The following is a 27,890-nucleotide window of genomic DNA, read 5'->3' as shown; positions in this document are numbered from 1 at the left end:
TTCTGTTGTTTTTGTTACAGTAGTTCTCTGTATGGGAAAGGAAGCAACACAGAGGCGGTTAAAGTCTGAGTAAGCAAGTCAGAAATCATGTGGTCAAATTCTATTATTGGAAAACCAGGGTGGGGTGAGAATACTGTGCTGCACACGTCCATCAGTAGCCACAAAGCTTTAATAGTTTTTTAATAATTAATTGTTTAGATATTGGGGAGGGTATTGCATTTGTTTTAAGGAGTGTTAAAATAAAATATTAGAAATGCTGGATGCCCCCCCTACCACCCTCAATAAATGTGTCTAATTTAGTTGGGTCATACAGTCAAAGAGTGAAACAAGTTTTTCAACTTCTGTAAAACCCACCCATCCCTCCTCAGAACAGAAACACTGTCGTCTCGAGGAAAAAGCATTGGACGGATTACAAAACAGCTGAATCAGCTCGGTCCTCAGTCCGACACATCTTAATCAAAACGAGATGAAAAAAATACTATTGTTGTTTCTCTTCTGTCGTGTTTCATTTCCAGGTAAGATCTCATTTTAAATCTTTGCCTCACTTTCCACTCGGCTCTGTATCTTGTTGTCTTGTTCCTGCATAGCTCTGAGACACACCTGCAGTTTAGTTTCCCTTTTGCCCCAACTTGAAAAGACTATGTTTTGACTGGATCATACGCAGGGCTGTGCCTGACCAATTTGGCACCCTAGGCAAGATATTTGCCCGACTCACGGTTCGGTTCAAACTTCGGTTTTCAAAAACTACTGAAGAAACATTTCAAAAACTTCCCGAAAAAATGTCTGGATTTTATTAATTATTAAACAAATGTTGCACTGCAATAAAGAACATGAACATTACTTAAGTTATATTAACTTACAGTTCACAATAAATAAATAAAAACTTGTTAATCTCTTAACAGTCTACATTCTCTAAATAATCTTATTTCTTCACAGGCAGTTTGTGTGTGGGAGCTGTTCATAAGTGCATATTAATAGATTATTAATCTTTATACGACACTGTTCCCACTTTAGATCCGGTAGCTGCAAAGGATCATTATTTACTATTAATAAGTGCATAATTAAGCATTTATTAACCGTAATATGGCATTTATATTAACTTCTTATAGTCTCATTAATGTTAATAAACACCTGATTAATTTCATCTTATAGGGTCTTATAGTGTCTTATAAACCAGTAATAAATGTGGTTATTATTCTATAATTAACCCTTATAAATTATAATTAATGTAAATAGACATCTTATTAATATTTAGTATAGGTTTATGAACTGTTACCAAAGTTTCAATTAAGTGCTTATAATGCTCATATAGGCAATAATAACTCAGTCATTTAATTTAAAAAAACTTAAAGTATGAACTAAAGTATGATTTTGAACTACCTGGACCATAGCTGATTATTTCCATTCTGTTACTTTATTCTTATCCACTACATTCACACAAGATGTTTTATTTATTACTTGTTGTTGTTGCAAGTGAGGAGCTGAGTGCTGTAATTGTTTCAGGAATACCATAATGAGGTGTGTCCTGTAACTAGCTTTTATTCAGTTATTAGACACTGTACAATAAATTATTTTTATTATTATTAATTATTTTTTGCTCATGCTGGTGGAGCAAAAATCAAATGCTGTGCTCAACAAACTGATGACTACTCATAATAATGCAACTATGCAACATTAAACATGTTAACATGTAGTTTTAAAAAAAATTGAATGCCTATTTGTCTTTCAGTGAAGCACTCTATGAAGGTTTTCTTCACTGCATCCTCTGGAGTCCAAGAGTCTCACAACTTCCCAGAGGTTGTGTCTGTTATGCTGATTGATGATGTTGAGGTGGCTTACTGTGACAGCAGAATCAAGACAGCATTACCCAAACAGGACTGGATGGAAAAATTAAGAGACGGGGATCCTAAGTTCTGGAAGTGGTACACAGGGGAGTGTACGGTGCACCAGCAGGTCTTCAGAGACGAATTTATCAGTTTGAAGAAACGCTTAAACCACACTGGAAGTATGTTCCTTTCTTCCTCAATAATGTTTTTGTCACCCAGAATTAACTGAAGCCTTTGCCTCAGTCATATACAGAAGAGAAAGAAAAACTCACATGCTATACTTAAGTAAAGGAAGATTGCTAAACAGGGTATCTCTTTCTGAAACTCTCCTTCAGTGGAAGCTTCTAGAGCAGCCTCAGGACAGTCTCGTCTGTAGTTTCTCACAGGAAGAGGATATTATTGGACTGGTCCACCAGCTGTAGGGCCTCAGTGGGTCAGGTTTAATCTGCTGGTCAGTACTCCACCTCAGTGTGTGTGGAGGTAAACTGCTGGTCTCAGTGGAGGCAGTGTGTCTCTGTGGTAAAAAAAAAAAAAAAAGAGGATATGAACTGTGTTAGGATGTCACTGTGTTTCCCAGCAGTCTCTGCCTCTCTGTCCCTTTAAGACGTCCGCACAGTACAGATGATGACTGGCCTTCATGGGGCCAATCTCTCTCTCCCCCAGGTATCCACATTTTACAGAAAATGTTTGGCTGTGAACAGGATGAGGAGACTGGAGATATCAGCGGTTTTCATCAATATGGTTACAATGGAGAGGACTTCCTTGTATTTCATCTGGACACACAAACATGGATTGCCCCAACACCTCAGTCTGTCATGACCAAACACATGTGGGACAGAGACAGAGCCAGAAATGACTTTTGGAAGATCGTTTTTCACCATGCTTGTATTGATTGCCTGAACAAGCTTTTGGACTATGGGAGGAGCTCTGTGATGAGAACAGGTAGAATCACATGACCTGATGTAGTTTTGTGATATGATTATCATTTTATAATGTGCTTGTGATATTACTATGAATGTGCGTCAATATATTGAGACCTAAAACTGAAATGGGTTCTTTTGTCAATTGTCAAACATTTCTCTCCCTCCCTCTCCCCTCTTTTTTAATAAATCTGTTTAATTTTCTGACTTCTTAACCTTACTCCTCTCTCTCCAGACCTTCCCTCAGTGTCTCTCCTCCAGAAGTCTCCCTCCTCTCCAGTCAGCTGCCACGCTACAGGTTTCTACCCAAACAGAGCCATGATGTTCTGGAGGAAAGATGGAGAGGAGATTCATGAGGACGTGGATCATGGAGAGATCCTCCCCAACCATGATGGATCCTTCCAGATGAGCAGTGACCTGGACGTGTCATCAGTCCCACCTGAAGACTGGAGGAGGTACGACTGTGTGTTTCATCTCTCTGGTGTGATGGAGGACATCTTCACTAAAATGGACGAAGCAGTGATCAGGACCAACTGGGGTAAGTGGCTTCAACATCAGGTCCATCCAGTTGTGGAGACAAATGAATGTGAATGTTCTGTTGTGGTTCTAGTTTCTCCCTCACAGTTTCCTGCTGGCCCTGTCATTGGAGTTGTTGTAGGACTAGTGCTGTTGACACTCTGCATCACTGGACTCTTCATCTGGAGAAACAACAATCATGGTAAGGAAGAAAGATGTTTTACTCACCATGAGGCCAATTCACTTTACTGTTTCAGCACAAAATGCAGACTACAAGATAATATTTAGGGGGGGGGGGTCTGGAATAATGAATAATGATGTGACCTGTAGTGAAAGTTTCTCATATCTTTAAGTGTGATATACCTGATAATCTCATTAACTTTTGATCTTAAATGTTTATTGATGTGATCATTCATATTACAGGTTTCAGGCCTGCAAACTGTAAGTATTATGTCAGATTGTCTGCGTTTCCCTCTCTCTTTGTTGAAATAAATACAGTTTATAGTTTTAAAATCAACTACTAACACTTTTCTTGTTTAGCTTCAGACTCTTCTTCCTCTCAAACCACTTCAGTCACAGACGCAGCTCTTGATTGATCACAGTGAGTACTTCATCATGTCGAATACTCTGTGCAAATACTGTGTACGCTTACATGCACACTAATATTCCACTGTTATTCAGAATATGACAATATTCTGAATTTGATGCAGGTCAAAAAACAGAATATTTTGTGCATGTTAATGTAGTGACTGTATGTAGAATCTCTCCTTTGTTGCTCCTCCTGAAACTAACTTCCACATACTGACATATTGATATAATACTTTTTAATACTCTCTCTTTGATAAAACTGTGAATCCTTCAGGTGTACAATAACTGTTCTCAAGCAAGCAGCTGATATTAATTATATTATACACTAAACAGCTGGAACAAAGATGTCAAAATTCTACATTTTGGACCAAACATACTGCAAATAATATGAAAGCAAATACTGTATAATTCAAAAACTAAATCCAGGTCTTGTTGTATTTTTTACTCTCTCTCTCTTTACAGCTATCCAGTGAAGATAAGAAGGACCAGTCAGGAAGTCAAATGATACATAAAACTGGTCAAGTGTGTATTCAAGATCAGATTTACATGTTTCAGATGTTCAGTGTATAAAGTAAAGAATGATTATCTGAGAAGTAACAGAAGCTTTGCTGATGCTGCTGTCCAGCTGTTTGGTAAAGAGTGATTACTTCAGCAGCTTGCAGAGACCAAAGACATTAATAGTGAAACCAGAAAGAACACAGAATCATTTTTCCAGGAAGACTTCTTGGGTTTTCAGACATGTATATTTCTACTTTTAAGTTACTGGACCTGTTTTAACTTCAGTCGCCTTTTGTCTCTATACGTCATATTCTGCTTTAGAAAACTTAAGACCAAACTCAAACATGTTAACATTTGTTTTTGACAAGACATTATGTAGTAACTGTCTTCAGTACATGCATGTTAGTTTTTAATGTACTTAGTTGTTAACTGATTTACACTGGTGAACTATAAAACATCAATGTGTTAGTCGCAGTTCTCAGATGCTAATTACATATAATAATAAGAATAATAATACATTTATTTATCAGCGCCTTTCAAGACACTCAAGGTCACTGTACATAGAGAATAAATAAATAAAAGCAACACAGCAGCAATAATAAAACATTCAGAAGTTAGCAGCAGGCAATGACATTTAGCAGTGATAGGCTTGTTTAAACAGATATGTTTTAAGGTTGGATTTGAAAGTGTCCAGGGATTGAATATTTCACACATATGTTGTGTTACGTGAACATATGTTGCAGAAATGGTCTCCACCTTGCATCAGTTCAAATGGCAATAGGAAAAAGTTGTTATCATTCAGTTTGTTTGTTTTTTTGGTAAACAAAATACTGTATGGTATCATATAGCTACATTTTGCTGCCTTTTAGTTTTAATTGTTGCTCTTTAAAGTTGCAATACAAGTTTAGCTATGATTTGTTGGGGCTGAACACAACCATGGTTTCAGCCCAACAAAACATAGCAAAACATCTTTGTCAATGTGTTATGAGTGCGACCCACTGTGGGAGATTTAAAAAGCAGCTGATAGCAGTTGGCAGCTAACTCAAAGAAGAAAACATCTGCAAATGAGGAAAACAATGATGTCCAGGAGCTCTTTACCCTCTAAGCAGAGGACAAGATCAACCGCCATATAACAGGGACAGTAAATAATAGTTATTGCCCTGTTATGCCATTGTTATCATTTATAAATTGCTGCTGACTTGCATGTTATATGTCACATTACAGACTGTTGTGTTACATGTCACGCCCGTCATGTCACAGAACTAAAAGAGACTGACAGATGGCTTCCTGCTATAAAAGTGAAGAAGTAACCATACTTGATGTGCATAATATTTAAATGTAAACATTTTATTTCACATTGTAGGATTGTATTCCACATTTTGTGAATTTTTATGAATCCTTATTTTATTTGCTATTTGTTATGTATTTATTCATTCATTTACACTGATGCAACATTGTGTTTCCTGTCAAAGTTTCTAAGCATGTTAAATGAGACAGACAGTGATGGTGGTTGGGCTCCTGAGTGGGTCATGGCAATCATGAAGTTTCCAATCAAGTCAGTTGGACCAGCCACTGTTGTTTAGCCTGAGCAGATATAATGAAAATATAAAGCAGCAGAGTATCAGCTCTGTGTCTTGGACAGTGAAAAATTTAAAGGCAGCTTAAAGATGTGTTAGGTGAGGGTTAAAGAATGGTGTCACCTGTCAGAAAAGCACAGCCGCAGGACCTGATGAATCAATACTGAGCTTCCATTGCAATGTTTGCCTAAGATTTGGCACGTTATTCTGTGTATTGATAACCATAAATGAATGTCAAATTCAAATGTATTTCTCTTTCTGATGTTTTGCTTTTCAGTGAAGCCCCCAATAAAAAAAAGACTCTTAAGTAAGTCTGAGCACTCATTTGTTTTAAGACCATGAGAGTTCATCACACACACTGCAAATGGATACAATACAAACAAATAAATAAAAATTTTCACCAGTTTGGTGACATATGCGCAGCATTTGGAAAGTACTGCAAGATGCTTAGAATACAACAAAAACTGTTTCCAAGGGATACTAAAAAGTAATGCACATGGCTGGGACGCTTGTTTCCATAGTTTGTGTATTGTGTCTTATGAAGTTACTGAAGCTGTCTGTCTCTCACTGTAATGGATTCAGATATTATGATAATAAGCAAAAGGCTGATTCTAGGATAACATAAGATATCTGCAATAATATCTTCATCACAATGTTAAAATGAGCCAAAAACAAAATTTTGAGGTCATTCATTCTGGCAGCACTTTTTTTAAATGCTGCACGTCACAAAATTGATGTTTTCATGTATCTGCAAAATGATGAAAATGTTTTTTAATATGCTTTTGTTGTGTCCATGTGTTTTCTTAATTTGTGGTGTGTTGTGCTCTCAGGGCCACCATACAACTGTGACTGTAAAATGAATATATTACCTGAGCATTCAGTATTCTTATAGAGGAGTTGGATGGGTAGGTTGATATCAGTGTCAAATCAGTGTCAAATCTGAGTTAGCTCCTAGACAAGGTTACTTAAGCTTTGCGTGAACACTGGAAGTCAGGAGAAAACAGCCACCCAACAGCCTAGCTCTATGAAAGATGCCTTCTAACAACTTGGAACCATAGACTGTAAAAATGGTAGACGTAGCTTCCATGAAGTCACCCATCGGTTTGTGTGGTTTTGAAGCTTCGGGTTTGGCATTTCCATGAACATCTTGTTTTTTTGGAGACAGAAGTCACCATATTTGGGTGAGAGGCTGGCGCTGGATGAACGAGGGGTGGATCTGACTGAAGCCAACGACAGCCTGTCCCTCAAAGTGGCCCGCCCTTAATTATGCTTAACTTTAAGCATTTATAAAATGTAAACAGGTGAGTTATATAAAAAATTCACCCCCTGTTGTCTTGAACAGATAATTTAGCTTTAGAGACCAAAACTGTTTCTTGCACCAGGGTGTAAACATGTTTATTTTAGCTGTAAAGTTGGGCATTTTAACATGGGGGTCTACAAGGATTGACCAGCTTGTAGAACCAAATGGTCCATTAAAAAACTGCAATTTTTGGCACTTAGGCTATGTGTGGGCAAAATTTTTCAGCCTCGGAAGGCTGTGACTTCAAACATGGCTGAGTTGAGATATAAATGAATAAATAAATTTAGATTGTGGATTAAAGAGGAACTTCACAATGTTTATGTTTGGTTTTTTCACTGCAAATGTTATTTTCACTGGGAAAATATTGTGACGCAGAAGTTTAATAGCCACAAAACTATAATGTTATTTATATTTATTTAATAGCTTCAAAGATAGAGTGGCTGTATTTTCACTATGTTGTCATTTGTGTGTGAGTGTTCATTGGCTTTATTACTAATGCTTCTTTAAAAAAAAATGATATCTAAGATTCACCCCTTCCTCGCCTCTATAAGTTTCGTACAGTCCCTAATTTAGTTATGTCAGAATAGTGATGGTAAGCCTTGAGAAGCTTCTGGGCTTCAAAAGTAGCAGCACAGTGACATCTGGTGACTTGCAGAACTCACTGCAGTCCTAATGTGCTGATCACGAGGTTAAACTGCAAAACTTTTAGAGAATTAAAACATTTTCTGACGCACCAGCACCATGTGAAGCTTCAGATGTCACCAGTCACATTGTAGGCTATACCTTAATTGATACGAGCTCCGGCACAATGGACTGGAACAATGACAGGAGGAATAAGTTTCCCAACGTCAGTGTGAACCGCCCAACTCTCAATAAAACAAATACACTCCCACCTTACTCGGCGAGGAAATAGCACAGAAGAACAAACAGTTAAACCAGCTCGGTGCTTTACCCACACGTCTTGATCAAAATAAGATGAAAAGGTCACTTTTGTTTCTTCTTTTCTGTCATGTTTCATCTCCAGGTAAGATCACACTCTCAGAGAGCTCTTACTGTAACTTAGCCTAAAAACTCCCAGCAAGGAGTCCTAGCTTAGGAGTGATTTATGAAAATTCTTAGGGCAACTCTGAGCAAGGAGGGGCAGAAACTGTTACCTTAGTGAGGAGGTGTGGTTGACCCCGTTGCTCGATATGTTATGCTGGGCAAAAAAAACGCACACGTGATAATGAGCGTAGAATGCATATGCCTAATCATAGATTTAGTCTCCATGAAGAAATGGTGTGATTATGAACATCACTGTTGAATACACTGTAAATCAAAATAGCCTACAAAATATTGGAAACACGGGCCAACCGAGTCATTCACGTGCTGATAGTTATTATATATTATATTATTATATACTATAACATTTATAGTGAATCTATTTGATATTAACGGATGTGTGGGTGTGGGTGGGGGGTGGCTTAGCTTTAATCAATATCTGTGATTGCTGGCCAATCTATTTAAGTGGCAGGTTTGCGCAAAAATATTTAAGAGGGAATTTTGGCCCCGGTGTCATGGCGCAAGCCATGAGGCAGGCATGGGAGGACATAGAGCAGCAGATAAACGCCGCATTCTCTTTCTCAGGCCAATCTGGCACTCCTGGCATCATGTGTGGAGCCTGGCCATTTTGCAACAATGTTCAAAATCATGTCAGCACTAAAAACAATGGGCATTGATGCTGTGGTGCTGCTTTCTGTTTATAAAAACGTCATCATTTTGAGATGATGCGGATGTTGGTCCCATCAATGAATGCTCTTTTTTGAGCCTGCAAGGGGTGGACATCCAGTGGAAATTAAATGAACTGTGTCATAATATAAGGCTGTAACTGTTTGTTGATCACTCTGTTGATGGAAGGCTGAGACAGACCCAAGTCATCACTGCTGCACTGTTGCATTTTTCCAGTTGCCAAATACATCAGCGTAGAGATCACTTGCATTTCTGGCATTAAAGCATCACTGCACTCGGTGGGGGATGTGAGAGCATTTCTAATAAGACTGACCACAAATAATATCCCTGCACAGTTTAATCTGTAGCATTTCATTAACTCACTGTCATCCAGTGTTTTGGGAGGATTTGTCTGACCTCTTTGTGTTCCCATCATTTTCTCCTCTGCTTAAGAAAAGTCTCTTAAAAGTCCTCCTCCCTACTTCTAACAGTTTTTCACCTTAGGAGCTCTCTTAAGGGTTAAGATGCTCTTTGAATAACTTTTATCTTTACAAGGATCTAGTCTCAACTTTAAGAGAAAATTCATATGAAAGGTTATAATTCTAAGGAGCAACTCATAGTACTAGAAAGCTTTGCTTCTAGTGATGAACTTATAAGAAAATTCTTAGAATTGTGATGTTTGCTGAGAATTTCCCCTCAAAGTTAAGACTAAGTCCAGGTAAAGATAAAAGTTTTTCACAGAGCATCTTAGACCTTAAAAGAGCTCCTAAGGGAGGAGGACTTTTAAGAGACTTAAGATTTTCTAAAGCAGAGGAGAAAATGTTGGCAACAGATATAGGTTGGAGAAGTATTCGCCAAACACTGGATGACAGTGAGTAAATGAAATGCTACAGATTAGATTGTGCAGGGATAATACATGTGGTCGATCTCATTAGGGGTATGTACACATTTCCCTCCTAATGCTATAATGCCAGAAATAAAATGATCACAATACTAATCTATTTGGAAAACTGGAAAAACACAATAGTGCAGCAGTGATGACTTGGGTCTGTCTCAAGCTTCCATCAGCAGAGTGATCACACTAACAACAACAACACTTTGACAGTCAGCAGGTCATTTCATTTCCACTGGGTGTCCACACTTTGCAGGCTCACAGAAGGGCATGTCTGTGACAACTAATCACATCTGTCATAAGAATGGGGTCAACCATACCTCCACACCAAGGTAAAAGCTTCTGTCTCTTGCTTGAGTTGCTGTGAGAACTTTTCCTAAATCACTCCTAAGCTAGGCAATTTTCAGGCAAAAAAGAGTTTTCTAGGAGTATTCTCAGAATGTTTGTGAATACGGCCCCTGTAGTGTAGTTTCACTTTTACTTCATATTGATAGGCTAAGTGATGTGTTTTGAAGTGATTTATATTTTTTATGACTGCGATGATAATGCTGCTTATGCTGATTGTATGAACCTTGTTTTTCTTCCAGTGAAACACACCCTTAAGTATTTCATTACTGCATCTTCTGGAGTCCCGAACTTCCCAGAGTTTGTGGGTGTTGGAGTGTTTGATGAAATTCTGGCGGGTTACTGTGACACCAACATCATGAAAGTTGAACCAAAACAGGACTGGATGAAAAAATTATTTGAAAATGATCCTCAGCACTTGGAGTGGTACAATGGAGAGTGTTTTGAGAATCTGCATAACTTCTTCAAAGCCACGATTTACGGTTTGAAACAGCGCTTCAACCAAACTGGAGGTGAAGTACAGCTATGTATGTTATAGCCTATTGCACTTTTAACTGTTAATCGTTTAACTGCGTAATTGTGACTTTTAAAGTGTGAAATAGAAATTGGATTCTATCTCAGACAGGCTCCGCCCTCTACTGGATTTTATGGGTAATACTACTACCCAATCCCAAGCATGCATTCACACATTCAAATCTAAATCAACATAGTTGGCAAATCGGGACGTGCGTATCTGAAATGTTTCTACTAGTGATGGCCAAATGAAGCCTCATGAAGCATTTTCTTTATTTCATGAGCCCACTAGATGGCACTCTTGGTTTAAAAAGAGAGGCTCAAAGAATGGCAATTCAGTGTGCTTTCAACCTTTTGTTGAAAGAGAGCGCCATCTAGTGGGCTTATAAAATAAAGAAAATGCTTCATGAGGCTTCATTCGGCCATCAGTAGTTTCTACCATTCCCCCCCCCCCCGCCCCCCCCCCCCCCCCCCCTCCCCCGTTAAACGTGTTTTTTGCGGAGTTTTTCCTTATCCGCTGCGAGGGTCCTAAGGACAGAGGGATGTCATATGCTGTACAGTTCTGTGAGGCAAATTGTGATTTGTGATATTGGGCTTTATAAATAAAATTGATTGATTGATTGATTGATTGACTGATTGATTGATTGATTGAATATGTACGGAACCCACAGTATATAAGGAGGCGACTCGCTGCTGTCAGTCATCCTTTTTCTCTTCAGCAAAGTGAATTGCACACTGAGCAGTTTCCTCCATGTATGGAGTCACCACATAAACCTCAGTGCAGACAAAGCACAGAGCAGTGTTCACCTGCCTGCGTGGCCTGCTGTCCGAGTTTGGACACCAACAGTACAGTGGAGGGATCACTTAAGATGCTTCAATGTGACGCTTTGCTGGCATGAGAGTGAGCAGGAGCTCCAGATCAATGGCATCAAGACCTCCTCTCCAACTGCCACACTCTCTGGTCACTGAGACAACGGCTTTGTCTGTAAATGATGACAACACCTCATCATTGCCCAGTATATCAGTGTTCTGTGGGGGCCCAGTGCCAGCATCTTTCTGCTGGGACTTCCCACTGGTGATGACAGTCTGCAGCAGTTTATTGAGGTGTCCTGGAAGCAGCCACTGAAATACGAGAGCCCTGGCAGTGAATATAATGGATTATCTGAAGGTGCAGTGTTGCACGAGGAAGTTTAACCCGGCGTGCTCCAGGTCACCGCTTAGCGCTGTGGTATGCAGAAATAACTCAAATGGTGGCGGCCTAGCTCTGGATCATCCCCCAGTTCTGGGGGGCTCTGTCTCAGGAGTTTGATAGGCACGTTGGCCACTCTAGATCAACCTCTACAGGCTTGACTCCTGAGGTGGTCAGGCTGAGGAGGGCTGGATTGTCTGTGCAGGTTGTGCAGACCATCCAGGCAGTGTGAGTGGGGTCCTCAAGGGAAAAGTGGGTGGGATTCCAATACTGTTGCCAAGAAAGGAGGCTAGATCCCCTGGTGTGTGCAGTTGGTTCTACTCTTTCCTTTTTGCAGTGTTTGATTGATAGAAGGCTGTCACATGCCACTATTAAAGTGTACACAGTGACCATCTTTTCCTGGCAGAGGGTTTTGGCGACAAACCGGTCTTTGCCCACCCTCTCATGAAGCGGTTCTTGCAGGGAGTCAGGACGCAATGTCTGGTGATGCAAGCCTCCTCCCTGCAGTGGAACCTGCCATTGGTGCTCAGGGCCTTGGTGAAGGATCCCTTCAAGCCTTTGGAGCACTCCTTTCTGGAGGCCTTGTCATTCAAGACAGCTTTGCTGCTTGCATTGACCTCATCTAAGAGAGTGTGTGTGAACTAACCGCCCTATCAATGCATCCCTGTTGCTTACTGCTTTGTGGTGCCTGCAGTGGAGCCTCTCTCAGACTAAATCCCTTTGTTCCCAAAAACATAAGGAGTTCATACAGTACAGTTATATGCTTTTTGTCCTCCAACCCATGAGGGGACAGGAAAACAAAATTGCATTTGCTCTGCCCAATTCATGCATAGGCATGTCATGTTGAAGGCACAGTCCCCATCAGACACACTAAACAGCTGTTTGTGTGCTCTGGGTATGGTGTCGCCGGTAAGGCCCTATCCAGGAAATGCCTTGTGAGATGGCTTTATAGGTGATCTCAGTGTGTGAAGGCAGGCTTGTGATTGGAGGAGTAGTACTATATATTATATAGTATTATATTAATAGAGTCCAGTAGAGGCGGCACGGAGGTGTCGTGGTTAGCACTGTCACCTCACAGCAAGAAGGTTCCCGGTTCGATCCTGGGTGTGGGAGCCCTTCTGTGCGGAGTTTGCATGTTCTCCCCATGTCAGTGTGGGTTCACTCTGGGGGATAGGTTAATTGGTGACTCTAAATTGTCTGTAGGCGTGAATGGTTGTTTGTCTCTATGTGTCAGCCCTGCGATAGTCTGGCGACCTGTCCAGGGTGTACCCTGCCTCTTGCCCAGTGTCAGCTGGGATAGGCTCCAGCCCCTCCACAACCCTCAAGAGGATAAGCAATTAGAAAATGGATGGATGGATAGGCTCTGCCTATGTTAATAGAACTAGGGTTACAATATTGTAACCTCTGTTTTATGACTTATATAAAGACAAAGTGCATTGATTATTTGTTCTTGAATCATGAGCACAACACAAGATTGGGAGAATAGCAGTGCATCACACAATATGTTTTCCACTGGAGATATCTTCTGTGCATCATTTTTAATTACATTCTCTATTTCTGTCTCTCAGTCAACCACATTTTACAGAGGATGAGTGGCTGTGAGTGGGATGATGAGACTGGAGAGGTTAATGGTTTTATGCAGTTTGGATATAACGGAGAAGACTACCTATCATTGGGCCTGAAGACACTGACATGGATTGCTCCAAAACCACAGGCTTTCATCACCAAGCAGAGATGGGATGCTGAGAAAACAACACTCAAATTCTTTGAGATTTACCTCACTTACATGTGTCCTGAGTACCTGAGGAATGTTTTTGGCCTTTGGTGGGAGCTCTTTGCTGAGAACAGGTAGAATCAAATGACCTGATGCATTGTCATGAACACATTGGTCATACAGCTTGTCCAGATTGAACTGTCATGTATTATCATCCCAATCAGTCTGACATTTTTTTCTTTTTGACCATGTTCTGTGGCAGTAACATTTAATTCAGCCGTCACATATCAGTAAAGACTAACAGTTTTGGGTTCTCTGATGTTACTGTGCATAAAAGCTGAAACTTGCAATAGCTAGTGCACAGTCAGCAAGAGTTAAGTAAGTTTAACTGCAGTGACAGGCTGTCTGTCAGTTTATCGGTTAGTCCTTCACCTTGGTCCAGACTGAAATACTTTTTATGTTGCTCCCTTTAAGGTTAGTCAGCGATTATTCTCTATCATTGCTACTCACGACTCACAACTGTGATATTTTTCAACTGATCTCTTCCCTTTTCTCTTATCTGGATTTCTCCCTATAGAATTTCATCATCTTTCTTTTCTCTAGTTTTCCTTTCATATTCACCCTCTTTCTCTCCCTCCATTTTTTCTGTCTGTCAAACTGAACAAATAATTGGACAGTATACAGACACTGTTATATTTGCAATGGCATAACATAGATAATATATAATAATATATATTATATATTATACATATATAATATGTCAGCTGAAGAATAAAGTACTAGCATTTAGCTTATGTACTGAGAGTAACTCTCTAACCTTTTAATCTGATATACCTGATAATCTAAATAATGTTTGATCTTACATGTTTCATGCTGTGATATCTCATCTATATTTCAGGATTTAGTCCTGCAAACTGTAAGTATTATGTCAGATTATCTGCGTTTCCCTCTCTCTCTTTGTTGAAATAAATACAGTCAATAGTTTTAAACTCAACTACTGTCATTTTTTTCTTGTATAGCTTCAGACTCTTCTTCCTCTCAAACCTCTTCAGTTAAACATGCAGCTCTTATCTGATCACAGTGAGTACTTCATCATGTCAGCTACTCTGTGCAGACACTGTATGCAGAATCCCTCCTTTGTTGCTCCTCCTGAAACTAGCTACCACATACTGACATACTTATATGATACTCTTTAATACTGTCTTAGGTAAAACTGTGAATCCTTTAAAGCGTACAAAAACTGTTCACAAGCCTCTGATATTTATGTATTTACACAATATATTTTAATTATATTTCTTACATTTCTCAGTCAGGTAATCCAATATAATTATTGAAATTGATGGGATTATGATTTTATCATAATATTGATTGAATAATTTACATTTTGGTTCAAACATACTGCATATAATATGAGAGCAAATACTGTATAAATCAAAAACTAAACCCAGGTCCCAGTGTATTTGTTTTAGTATGTCAATGTATTATCTCTTTACAGCTATGCAGTATAGATAAGAAGATGATACATAACTCCAACAAATGAACTGTGGCACAAATATTTTATTATATTTTGCATCATAACAAAACATAAACATAACAAAATATGTTTCATCAAACATTAATTACTATCGATATTACATGAAACTGGTCAAGTGTGGATTCATATATCAAATTATTAGTAGTTTCAGGTTGTCAGTGGATACAGTGAAGAACGATTATCTAAGAAATGACAGAAACATTTTTATTACATTTAATTTATCCTTTATTTAGCTACAAGATCTCTTCTTCCAGGAGTCCTGGTCAAGATGACAGCATAATCAGTATGAAGCGATCACTGCAGCAGCTAGCAGAAACCAAACACATGAAGAGAGAAACAAGAAAAGAACACAACCATTATTCCAGTGGGATGTCTTCGGGTCTTCTGATATCAAATTTGTATCACTCAGTCATGTGATTTATTGTTTAAGTGATGATTGGCAATCATTAAATATGTAAGGATGTACTCTATCTTATCTTGGGAAAAAAATGTAAAATTGATTTGTCTAAAAGATGATATATATCCTTCTTTTAAGTTGCTGGATCGGTTTTTGACTAAATGTGTTCACTTCAGCTGGTGTTTGTGTCTGTATTCTGTTTTAGAAAACTTACAGCCAAACTCAAACAACATGTTACCTCTCTTCCTAACTTTATAATTTTATTTGATTTTTTGATTGATGGCCTGATTGATCTGGTACTGTATGAGAGTATATTGAATGTTGTGGAAATCATCTCCGGTCTGGGCATTTTTTATTTTTTTAAGTGTTTTTTTTTTGGTGAACTGAATTTTGTCTTGTGGTGCTGCTATGTTTTCTTTTGTATTGCTGCTGTTTAATATCCTTTCATGGAGGAGTCTGTTATTCCCGATCAAGGTGCAACTCAAACCCAATCTTGTTAAAAAATGGTCCCAATTAATAAATAAAATCCCCACCAAAAATTGTTTTCCAGGTTTTTTCTACAAGTTCAAGTAAAATTAACCTCAGCACTTTTATACAGTGCCAATCTAATGCCGTACCTGAAGGACAGCCTATTAAAGACCCCAGTCCAGACACATACATTAAAGGGCCAGTGTGTAAAATGGGTTGAAAACCGTTGAAAACAGTGACATCAGTGGTCAAATTCTAGATTGCAGGGCTCACTCGCTCACCCCTCCCGTCGGATAAATGACGGTGGCCTCGTAGGGACAAAAAGGTTTGCGCAGACACAAGTTTTTCAGGAGACGAGGTGTATCTAGCGACGAGGTGAATGTTTATTTAGAAATCTAAACCATGTTACAATATTGTAATGAATCACTCACGAGCAGGAGACCAGAGGAGCGTTCGGGAAAAAGGCCCATTTATTTGAGCACTCCAGAAACTCCGGTAACACACCACTCCGTCCCAAACTCTGACTCTTCTAGCGTAACACAAACGTACTTAATACACACATACTCGTTTACAGTACCTAACGGGGACCCCCCCTCCCCTCTCTGCTCCACCAATCTCCAGCCTGCACACTGACTGACAGCGTAGCCTGTAAACAGAGCTCAGCTGTTTATTTAGCCTAGCAATATCTCTGGACTATAGTAGCTGCAATGGACGACTTTGAATGCGATTTTGAAGAGTTTCTTGTAGCGGACACAGACCCAGAGCCATACCTGTTTGAGCCGGAGCATACAGATGAGGAACTCCATGTGTTTGATGCTGAGCGGGTGAGAAGAGAGGCTGAATGCACAGAATGGGATTCGGTGCTACTGCTACCATTCTTGGGGAGATATATCATCAGGAGGAAAAGCACCGCAGAGAGTGCATCACAAGGAGTGAAGTTGCGTCTTCTTTTCCTCGCAGATGACGGTTCGGGTTCATTCTCTCATGTTGCGTGGTAAGTGTGGTCCATTTGCAAACTTTATAACTAAAAAAACTTTTCACTACTCTCTATCGACGAACTACTAACACTCTCTACCGTTTCCTCCTCCTTCTTCCTTCCTTCAGCTGTCTTCGTTGGTTTATTTATACATGCGAAACGCGTTCTCTGGCTGGCTGGATTGTCCGCTCGGTCTGCCGTACATACATGGCGGCGCAAGATGGCGACCTCTCTAAAGCAAGGCCCTTGCTATATATATATATATAAAAGCATAATTATAAGACTACGAAAACCAAACGAATTTTATTTTATAGCAATTATACACTTACACCATATTAATGGGCAGAATATTCAGATTCAGATTCAGATTTGATAATAAACCATTTCAGACCTTGACCACTGATTACAGGATCATAAAAGGTATTTCAAATGGGAATATAATGGGAATTATGTTTTTGATATCATGTCTTTCTATTTTTTAAACAAAATTTTGTCTTGAGCTGCTGCCACACTTTCTTATATTTTGCTGCTTGTTTAGCGTCATTTCTTGGAGTTGCAACTCTAATCCAGTCTTGTACATATATGGACCATACACAGTTAAGAATTACATTTTTATGAAAAGAGACATAGGCATACCTAGTTTGTAGAATTCAAGTTTCACATTAACAGTAATGAAGCCAGCTTATCTTTATCCACATGTATTTGATATTTAGGATTTGAGGATTTGTGGATGTTTGTCAGGTCTGAAACATAACAACACTGAAGCTAATTAAACTTGAGCTTTTATTTAAAAGTGTGAGGATGAAAGAACACTACAACCAATATATACCTACCACAAACTGCAATCTGTTTTTTTTGCAGCAGTGCATTAGATCTTGATGCTTAGACTATGTCCTCCCTTATGTTACCACCAGAGAGCAGCATAACCCTGAAATGTGTCACGTGAGAGAAGTCAGTACAGAAACCAGCCAGCCCACCTCCAGCAATTCAAAGGATAGGAAACTACTTTAATTATTCAAATATCATAACGCAACTGGTCTTTTCTCACAAAAAAAACCTGTTTTGCTGTGGAAAATCAAACCAACAACTGCAATTTCAAAGGTTAATTTAAAGTGTAGCACCCTGTATAACTTTTGGAGAAACATTTTTCCATTGTGGTATTGACACAAGGATATGCGTACAATTTAAGATCAAACTTAATGAGATTTAATGAAAAAAGGAGTGCAACACCAACTGTCTGCAAAATTTAGTACAATGTGAGTGACAGACATAGTGATAGTTTTAATGTCGGATCCGTAGGACCTGGAGGTGAAGCTGGTTCAGAGCTTTATAGAAATGAAGACAAGACAGCTTCAACCTTTCCAATTACAACTTCCTCTCAAGTCTTTGAACACAACAAGCACTTCATATGAAGTGAGGAACTGTCTCAACTGCATAATCTATTCCAAACATAAACAAACTGGAGGCTTTCCAGTGAAGGAGTACAGGTGTCAGGACAAAAACTTATATCATGTTATTGCTAAACATCAGAAAACTAACCCCAAAAATTACCACCAAAATACATACTAACATCTTTGTTTGTTTGTCTTTTACCTTGAATTAATTATTATCTTGGTAGTGATGCGCCATTCCAATAAACTTGATCAGTATCTCCACTGATATTGACCTCATTCAACGGATCACCTGCATACATGGGCGGATTATGACACAATGGTCCCCTGGGCACAGACTTGCAGAAGGCCCCTCCACCTCTCCTACATAGGAGCAAGACACAAAGACTTTATAGGTTTTTTTCGCCTCTTTTTGTTGTTTTGCATCTCTTTGTAATCATTATGCATGTCTCTGTGTGATAATTTTGTGTCTTTTTGTAGTACATCAAAGATCATAATTAACTCATACAGACTGAGGTATAACTCAACAATGATTTTACAAATACCAGAATGAAATGACACTTTTGTGTCCCGGTTCACCAGATCTGAACATCTTCAAACCATTTTTGGAATATCTTTACCTTCACCCCTGAGAGGAACAGCAAGCCAGATGTCTTTGGAGAAAGATACAGCATCTTTGCCTTTATATTCCTCCGACATATGCATTGCAGCTTTGCATGCACTGTGTATGTATTCCATGCAGCACCATTACAAACATATTAAGACCACATAGTTAAAAGCTGCATGGAATATGTTTAAGCCTCGTGGATAATGGATATATATGATGTAGAGTTTGAAGATTACTGTGCAGACATGTGGGACAATATTTAATTTGTAATGGACTTGACTCAGTTACGGTTACAGTTCTTTGTTTTTTGCAAACATTACTCAAGTAGAAATTTAGCCTACATAAATTATGCTCCAATGGTTTTTTTTTTACATTCTGCCTCTCTGTCCCTCCCTAAACCCATTCATTACCATTCTCTACCTGGCCTCCTGATTACCTCCAACTTTTCCTCCTGTCTCAGCCACCTCACTCCCTCATCCAGTCACTCCCTCCTGTCCTGAAATAACACCTTTTCATCCAGTCTCATGATGCTTTTCATTATGCTTCTTCGTGGCCTCTGTCCTCCTGTGACCCATAGATTGTTTTCCCTCTGCCACCATGAATGATCTTCCATTCCCTTAAATGCACATCAAGGAGATAAGGGAAGAGGGAGCTTCTGGAGGAGCTTAGATCAAGGAAAAACAGGTGTATTCTATCCTTGCATGAAGGAGCTAAGATGCGAGAAAGAGAGGAGACAAGTTAGCATCATGAAAGGCACCCCTAGTCACCGGACCATCCCCACCCACCTGCTCACCTGTTCCCACTTCCTCATCAGCCCTACATATATTTAACCAGCCCTTTTCCACCCAATCCTTGTTGTCTGCCTGCTTGCACCCCTACCAGCCCTATTCCTGCTGTCCTCTGGGCTCTATACTACCTCTTTTTGGACTTCCCCGTAACTACATGTACACTTTTGAAATGAATCCCTAAACTGTCCCTGTCCAGTTGTCTGCATTCGCATCCTGTTTCTCGCTGCCTCACACTCACCCAGTGACAGTGATGTGTCAATGCTGGTCGATATGTGTCTTCCAATCCTTAATAATATCAGAAGAGTCATCCATCCATTTGTCACTTTGTCTGTTTTCTAGTTGCACTCTGCTTATGGCTTTAAAGGTATAATTAAGTTTGAAGTGCCAAAAAAAATACATTTAAAAAAACTCAACAGCAATTTGTCTTGCCAGAAATCATGACCTGGTCACTCAAGATCATCCTCAGACCTTGTCATGAGCAGTTTCATGTAGGAACTATTTTCTCTCTACCAAACCTCCAACTGTACCACTGCGCAGAAGAGGACGAAGCTTGTGCTTGTGACAGAGTGAGATGTAAATATTAATGGTGTCCTCCTTGACTGAGCTGTAATTTTAGCTAGCTCAGTGGTGCTAAGTGAGCTAGTAGTATGCTTCCCTCTGCACAGTAATATGGTTGGCAGTTGTAGTTCAGTAGAAAGAAAATAGTTCCTACATGAAACTGCTTACAGCAAGGTCTGTGGATTATCTTGACCAGGTCATGATTTCTGAAAGAGACACTGATGTTGAGGTATTTCTTTAGCACTTTGAGCAACACAAGCCGATTGTCATCTATCATCGTATTGGAGAGAAGGCAGATGTGGCTGATATCACCAACACTTGGCAACTCTACAAAACAATCTAGGCTGACAATTATCACTACAGGTAAAAGGGAAAATATGTATTTTTGATTTGGGGTTAAACCGCCCATTTCATTTGTTAATTTAATGATGGAGAAGCTTTAACTTTGGGGGCCCTTTTATTTAGGGGAAGTGACCGAGGTCCCCGGCCTTTTAATCTGAGCTAACTGCTCTCTGGTCTCTGTTTCTGTAGTCTCGTCTTCATGAGGGTCCTGCTGCCTCTGCGGTCTCTGTTTCCAAGGTGGCTGCTTGAGGAACTCGTAGAGCTAGAACAAGCTGGATTTGAGGCATTACTTGATATTTTTATGTTTGAAAGCTAAACCTTGTAAAAAAAAAAAAAAAAAAAAAGAGATCTTTATTTTTGTTCAATACAAAACATAAACCTTGCCAAACATAAGCTTATTTCCTTATCTTTTTTTGTGGGTGTTAAACACTCAAGATTTGGAAATTTATACTCAGTATTTTGGAACTATGAAGCTTTTGGTGAGGTCTGAGCTTTGAGGCAGTGTTATGTTATTTTGCATAATAGTATGCCAGTCAAAACAATAACATGGCAGCATCTGAGTGACCTGTTAAGATGTTGATGATTTTGTTTGTTTTGGGTTTATTTTGATATTAACACTGAACCTAATCATTCCCTTATAGCAGCTCTAAAGAAAAGTGCAGGCCAAACATCAAAAAATAATAACTGTTTTTGCCATTTCATACTTGAGAAACAACATCTTCACTGACATGACAGATGCCACATGCAGTCCCAGACAGACAGACAGAAATTTGAATCAATCAATATCCTTGTCATTGAGTTAAGTCTACTTCAAGTTCACACGTTTTCAGAGGCGTCTGCAGCCGGCTGCTCATTTTGTCCAGGGGATCTCCACTGACCCCTGAGCCACTGCCCGGGATTGTCCTGATGCAAATCAGGAGGGGGAACCAATTCATCGTCGCACAATTCGATTAGACATCTGCATATTGAGCATCTGCACCCCATGAAAATCTGCCAATACTTACTCTCCCTCCCCCCACTGCCCCCACATTCTCTGGCCCCCCACAGGGGTAGCGCCCCACGACCCCAGGGGCAGCCTCTGTCCCCCCGCCTCCCCCTGTCTCCCCCTCTTGGCCCCTCCTGACCCTGTCAGGCCCGGCTACAATACCTGACCCCGCCCCAGAGACGAGACGATTGGAGTTCAAGGTAAATGTCCCTTTCTGTGGGTCCGTCTGCAGGCTGCCCTGCCTGGCCTCTGTCCGGCCCTTGTCCACTAATCACATGCACCGCTCTTTTTTTATACTTTCTCACACACACAGACAGAAACACACTCAGTTTTTTCATTACAACCTTTTTCTTTAAAAGACATGACTTTGCCTTGAAAATGAAGGCTTTTGAGCATTTCCATTGTAATCAGTTCTGACCGCTGACTCTTATTCAGACATCTCTGCCACTCAGACGATTTCCCTCCTTTTTTTTTGAATCGCTCTTATTGATTCATCAGACTCTCTTTCAGCACTGGGAAGAGAGAGTGAGCATGTCAAGAAGTTTAAAGCAACATGTGTTGAGTCTTACCACACACAGCATCACAGTTGAGGTGTGATGCTCATGCCAAAAAATCCACCAGAGCTTGCTGTTAGAAATATAAATTTATATATAATGTTTGACACTGAATTCTGTTTCAGAGGTAAAACATCTAAAAAAAATAGTGACATTTCTGACCATGTTCATGTAGTGTTTATCTGATTTGCCCAATGTCTATCTGATGACACATCATATTTACAATACTGATGAAACACAAATTTGAAACATCCAAAAGGGTGTTTTTGTATCATTTTAAGCCATATAAACTACTCTGAAAACCTCTTAAAGATTTTTAAGATCAGCTAAAAAGATCCATTTATCAACTTTTAATGTTCTTACAGAAAACTGCAGCTCAAACTTGCAGCTCTAAGGTTTGCATTAGTGTATGATGATACAATATGATACTGCTAAGCTAAAATGTATCATTTGGGACAAGGCTGTGCAGCAGAATCCTTGTTGCTGCTGGAATTAGTTGAACTATAAGCTTTAAATTCCTAATGTCTCTGACAGAATAATAGAGCATGTGTAGAGACATGATGTCGAGACATTAAACGGATATAAAAATAAAAAGTGGGGTTTTGGGAGCAATAATAAATCTTTTTGGGGGCCCAAAACGTGCTGTATCTCAGATACCCTACTCTGACGGGGTATGCATACTATTGTAAATGATAGCTGTTTACACAGCTAGGCTCACAGTTACCTCTTTTTGGAAGTCTGTGTTCAGACCTCCAGAAACCATATCTGTTTTTTGTTTTTGTTTTTTTGTTGTTTTTTTTCTTAGGAAGGTTCCTAACTGAGTGAAATGACCCAGAAGTATCAGCAGCAGCAGCAGCAGCAGCAGCAGCAGCCATAATAAGGGCTGGGTGGATTCAATTAATGCTCAGGAAAGGTGATTTAATGTTTCCTTTCTTACCTCTTTTATCAAAGGATACAGTGGATCATCCTTCGCCAGAGGGAAGGAGATAATGCCATCCAACAATTCCTTGCAGCAGTAACATGTGAAGTGGCCCACCATTCGGCCATTCATGAAAACACAAAATTGGTACTCTTATATTGCATCAGTTTAACAGTTCTTTTCATACAATCATATGAACTGTATTTCATGTGGATCAATATGAGTGGACAGGAAGATGAGTATGAGCAACCATTCTTATTGTGGCAACCATTTTGTTTCGCTTCTGTGACTGGCAGCCTATGTTTCTTTTTTATTTCAGTTTCAACCTTGGTAATGAGGAAATGTTTTTCACCAGGTTATTTATATAGCATGTGAGCGTGCACGAAACAAAACACTCATCTTTGAAACACTGTCGTCTCACCATGGCAGATCCTTTGAACCCTGTGAATTCTCCTTCACATCTTTTCTTGATCTTATGACGTTTTTCCATCCATGTTAAGCAAAAGTGATTAGGGAAAAGACTTGGGATTTTATTTTTTGACTAGTCTACCGCAGCCCATGTCTGTACTCAACATACAAAGATTAAATGATCTTCTCATCTGTGTATTTCCTTAAAGGTCCAGTGTGTAGTGTAGGGGGACATATTGGCAGAAATGGAATATAACAAAAACAGTAAATTTTCTTTCCTGTATAATCACCCGAAAATAAGAATAGTGTTTTCGTCACCTTAGACTGAGCCGTTTATATCTACATAAGAAGCAGGTCCTCATTTATGGAGATCACTATGTTAACTGCCATGTTTCTACAGTAGCCCGGAATAGACAAACCAAACACTGGCTCTTGATAGGGACATTTGCGTTTTCATGTCGGCCACTGTAGTTAGAAGCCTATCTGCAACAAGCAGCATCAGGAAAACACTGATTTGTAATGTCGAACTGCTTTATTCTGTGTTGTAAACTGGGTGATTATTGAGTCCATTTGTTCTGTAGAGGAAGAGACCTCTGCAGATAATTAAGCTCCAGGCGCAAACCTTCTGAACATCTGAGTCTTAAGTTATCAGAAAAAAAAGGTGAGCTCACCTTAGCAGGTGCTGGGCCAGCCGCCCGTTTCCCGACATGCCAAACAGCACCGGAGAAACGTTACTATTGTGAAACTGCTTTGTTCAGTGTTTTTACTGGTTTTAATCATCTGGTTTGTTTGTTTTTAGAGAGGAGAAGACCTAGGATAATTCGCCTCCCAATAGAAACCTCTTAAACAATAAACACTGAAGAAATTCTAACGGGGAGAAGTTTCAGCTGGTTGCAATATGCAACCCTCACTGCCAGATGTGAATAAATCTCCCTGAATATTACACACTGAAACTTTAAATGTTATTGAGTTGAGAAGTCAATTGCATTACTGTACTTCTCTTGGTGCTTCATGATACAGTGCTGTTGTTGACTCTTTTATTTCACTGTCACATCTGCCTCTTCTACATTTCCCAGAATGCCTTATGACAGTTGACTTGTTGACTTGTTACATCCAGCTGTTGCCTGTACTTCAGTGTGAATTTTCCAAACATCCATTATACAAATTATGCAAGATCAGTGTTTGAGAGAAGACAACAATGTTCAGCACTTCAGTTTTAAGCATGAAGTCTGATAATATGAACCTGTCAAGAACGAAATCTTAAAGCGTGTGTGCTAGGGTTTATGTGTGTTCCTCACTGCACACGTGTTAGTATGTGTGCTGCTGATCACTTTGAACCTCATCTCTCTGACTCTTGGCAGGAAGTGAGCGTCAGCAGCTCTTGGTCATAAAACTGCTTTTGGTCGCTCTCCCAGAGTGCAATGGGAGGGATAGGACAGAGAATCTCTGTGTCACCTCACCATGGCACGGGATGTAAGGAGATCGTTGGGAATGTCAATAATTGCTCTAACCGAGGATGAGCTGCTGCCTGCTCTCAGTGCAACAGATCCACCTGAATATCAATGCAACAGAAACCTTTTTTTTTTTCTAAATAAAGCAAAAAGGATGCATGCCTCTTTACCACTTCACCATAGCAATGAAGGGCTGCATTCCAAAATGGTGCCAATTTAAATTCAGAACTAACTTTATATGAGTGGAAATAGGTTTGAAGACAGATTTTACACTACAAACGCAGCTCATCTCTGAGATATCTGCCAAATGAGGAAGCATGAGAGTCAACTAATAGTAAACATTAAGGTAAAAAACCCACTTTTATCTATGAAGTAATTACCTATTGTACGATTAGACTGAATGTGAAAATTATAAATTCAAAGGTGTTTTATTTCTACAACATGTGTTATGTCACAGAGGTGTGTATAATTTGAAAACTTATGCAAGAGGCAAGACTGCCAATAGTTTAGATCATAAGGTAAATGTTGGATTTCACTTGTTTATAGCATTGCTGCAACACTAGAAGGAGGTATTGTACATGATCAGGCCAACTGTGCTTTAATTATACTGTATTCCTAACCATTTTTAAGCCTTAAGTCTTTCATTCACTTTGTGATACAGTGCACCTCAGATTGACGTGAGCTCTACATAATTATAGAACCAACCAGGTAATTTCTATTCGTAGTTGTCTGATTTCCGACACAAAGCACTGGACAAATTCACAAAATGGATTGCGCAATTTTTCCGGTTGCTAAAACTGTACACATAAAACAAAAAAAAAGTATAATTCTCAAAGCACAAGCAAAGGGTGCATATTTAAACTAGGTAAATATTCATAAATTTGGTCCCTTTTTATGCAAGTGAGCCTTACTGCAAAAACAATCCAATTCACATAGATCGGCACTAAAAGCCACATGCAATTACAGTGAAATTATTAGCATCTTCAGAGAGTTGGTGGTAACTGAAGCACACTGACAGACTGGGGTATTTTATCCTAAATACAGTTTTCATGTGTAAATCCTTTGCCTGATGTTTTGGGGAATGCCTTTTAGGACTTGGTATTGTTTGAAAAATGACGATACCTGTACCAATACCAGGACCCTTCAAGTGATACCAGTACCAATAGTGTATTTCATTCCATAATGTGAATGGAGTAGCATGTAGTGTAGCCATACTTCCAAATGTTTTGGTGGCATCTCAGTACTCTGAACTGCCTCCTCTCACCACAGCACAGCACAGTATGGCTGCGGGAGTCCCCCCATCAGATGCAAAAAAACGGGTAAACTGCACTCAGCTGCAAAACTTTCTAGATGTGTTTGTGCTGTAGTATCAGTAGCACAATATCTTTTGTGAATTATAGTGCTATCAGTCCCTCTGTGCCGACGTTGCTAGATGTCTTTTACTGAAAAGGGGGTGATAAGTGAGTCTTTCTTCAACTTTCTTAATGTTGTCTTCACATTCAACAATCTCTGCTGGCATCAGAAACTTGTTGGAGAAAATGGAAGCAGCCCAAGCTGACCAATCACAGTTCATGCAGTCTCCACATGGTATTTCCATAGTCTATCCCCCCAACATTTAGTTACAGTGGGGGCACACATCACCTATGATAGAGGCTGTAGCTGCACCATAGCTACTTAAAGCACAACTGTATATCCAGAATTTACATTTGTAATTTCCTATGTGAGTTTTATGTAAACAAAATGGCAACAGTTCTGCAAACTTATTTCCTGAGAGAAAAAGGTTCATTTAACAAGCTGCTGAGATATATTATAAAATAAAACCTTTGATATGGAGTTCGGGAAAGAAGAAAATGTGATTTTATTTTGTTTTCTTCCTACCTATCACCAGTCAAAGGAAATAGTTGACACAGCTACAACTTACAGCTAGTTAATATTCATTTCATACTGTACCTGTCAAAACAGTATCTCATTTTGTGTACTCTGCTGTTGGGACATAATTTTATCCACTTCTCAAATTGGTCTCTTACTGTGAAAGTTAATTTCTCCATTTCAAGAATCAGTTCTATTGTTGCTATCCATGAATTTAGTTTGGGTGTTTTTGATTTTTATGTGTCTTTGACACCTGCTTTATGGCTGCCACACACAGTATGTTAAAAAGACACACTTCATTCTGTTGTATCTGTCCATATATTTTAATTCTGAATATGTTTTCTATCTGTAAGGGTTCTTTGAATCAAATAGGAATTGTATTATTTCCTTAACCTCGTCCCAAAAAGGTTTTAACACTGGGCAGAGGAAAATGGTGTCAGTATAGTTTGCTGAAACTGGTCCAGTATTGAGCGAAATCACTGCAGCCAGCAGCATCAAAAACAGCTGGAATGTAATCCCTGCAATTGAACGCCATCAATTTAAGTCCACTGCATGTGCTTGTTTTTGCCACTGACAAGGCTCAGGTTGTTATTTGAACTGTTTGACAACAATATGGAAAGGATCCTCACAGAGGTTGATCTCTTTGTGAATCAGTTTTTGTGTGACCAGAAACAAACTCGAAATCAGCATTATAGACTCACTTTAAGTAAACAGTAATTTTTGCATTTAGAGAACCTGCATATTTTTGCATTTTACTGGGTAATTTAAGGGTTTATTTCAACCAAACCAGAGTTGGTGATTTTTTGACCAGTGGAGAGACAAACCAAGATTACTTCTGTGAGTTCTAATTTTGCTTCTGTTGACTTTAAATGAAGTGTGTTGTACAATGATAACGTTGCTGTTTATTTAAATAAGTCTGGTGGATGTTTCTGGTTGGACAAAAAGGATCTTACTCTTTAACAAAAAGGTGTATCTCTGTAGGGATCCTTTCCATAATGTTATCATAACATTAACAATTGACTGTAGGATTGCATGGCAGCCTGTTTCGACTCTGCTGG

At 39.3% G+C, this 27,890-nt stretch overlaps 1 protein-coding gene and 1 pseudogene across 2 annotated transcripts; both read left to right on the top strand.

Annotated features, from left to right (window-relative positions):
- The first annotated feature begins 108 nt into the window (after window positions 1–108).
- Window positions 109–6,236, top strand: LOC117263031 (major histocompatibility complex class I-related protein 1-like). The gene is made up of 8 exons (XM_078175886.1): window positions 109–515; window positions 1,730–2,005; window positions 2,490–2,768; window positions 2,982–3,284; window positions 3,357–3,464; window positions 3,686–3,703; window positions 3,803–3,863; window positions 4,313–6,236. The coding sequence occupies exons 1-7, from the start codon at window positions 467–469 to the stop codon at window positions 3,856–3,858; spliced, it is 1,089 nt and encodes a 362-aa protein (XP_078032012.1). The 5' UTR covers window positions 109–466; the 3' UTR covers window positions 3,859–3,863; window positions 4,313–6,236.
- A 3,892-nt stretch (window positions 6,237–10,128) lies between these two features.
- LOC117263032 (major histocompatibility complex class I-related protein 1-like) lies at window positions 10,129–13,733 on the top strand (annotated as a pseudogene). Its single transcript, XR_013493635.1, has 3 exons — window positions 10,129–10,156; window positions 10,412–10,681; window positions 13,440–13,733. The product of XR_013493635.1 is annotated as a major histocompatibility complex class I-related protein 1-like (transcript).
- The last annotated feature ends 14,157 nt before the right edge of the window (window positions 13,734–27,890 follow it).

Source organism: Epinephelus lanceolatus, chromosome 16 (genome assembly GCF_041903045.1).
Source record: "Epinephelus lanceolatus isolate andai-2023 chromosome 16, ASM4190304v1, whole genome shotgun sequence".
Lineage (NCBI taxonomy): Eukaryota > Metazoa > Chordata > Actinopteri > Perciformes > Serranidae > Epinephelus > Epinephelus lanceolatus.
The sequence above is the reverse complement of the archived record's forward strand: the minus strand, read 5'-3'. Positions and strand labels throughout refer to the sequence as shown.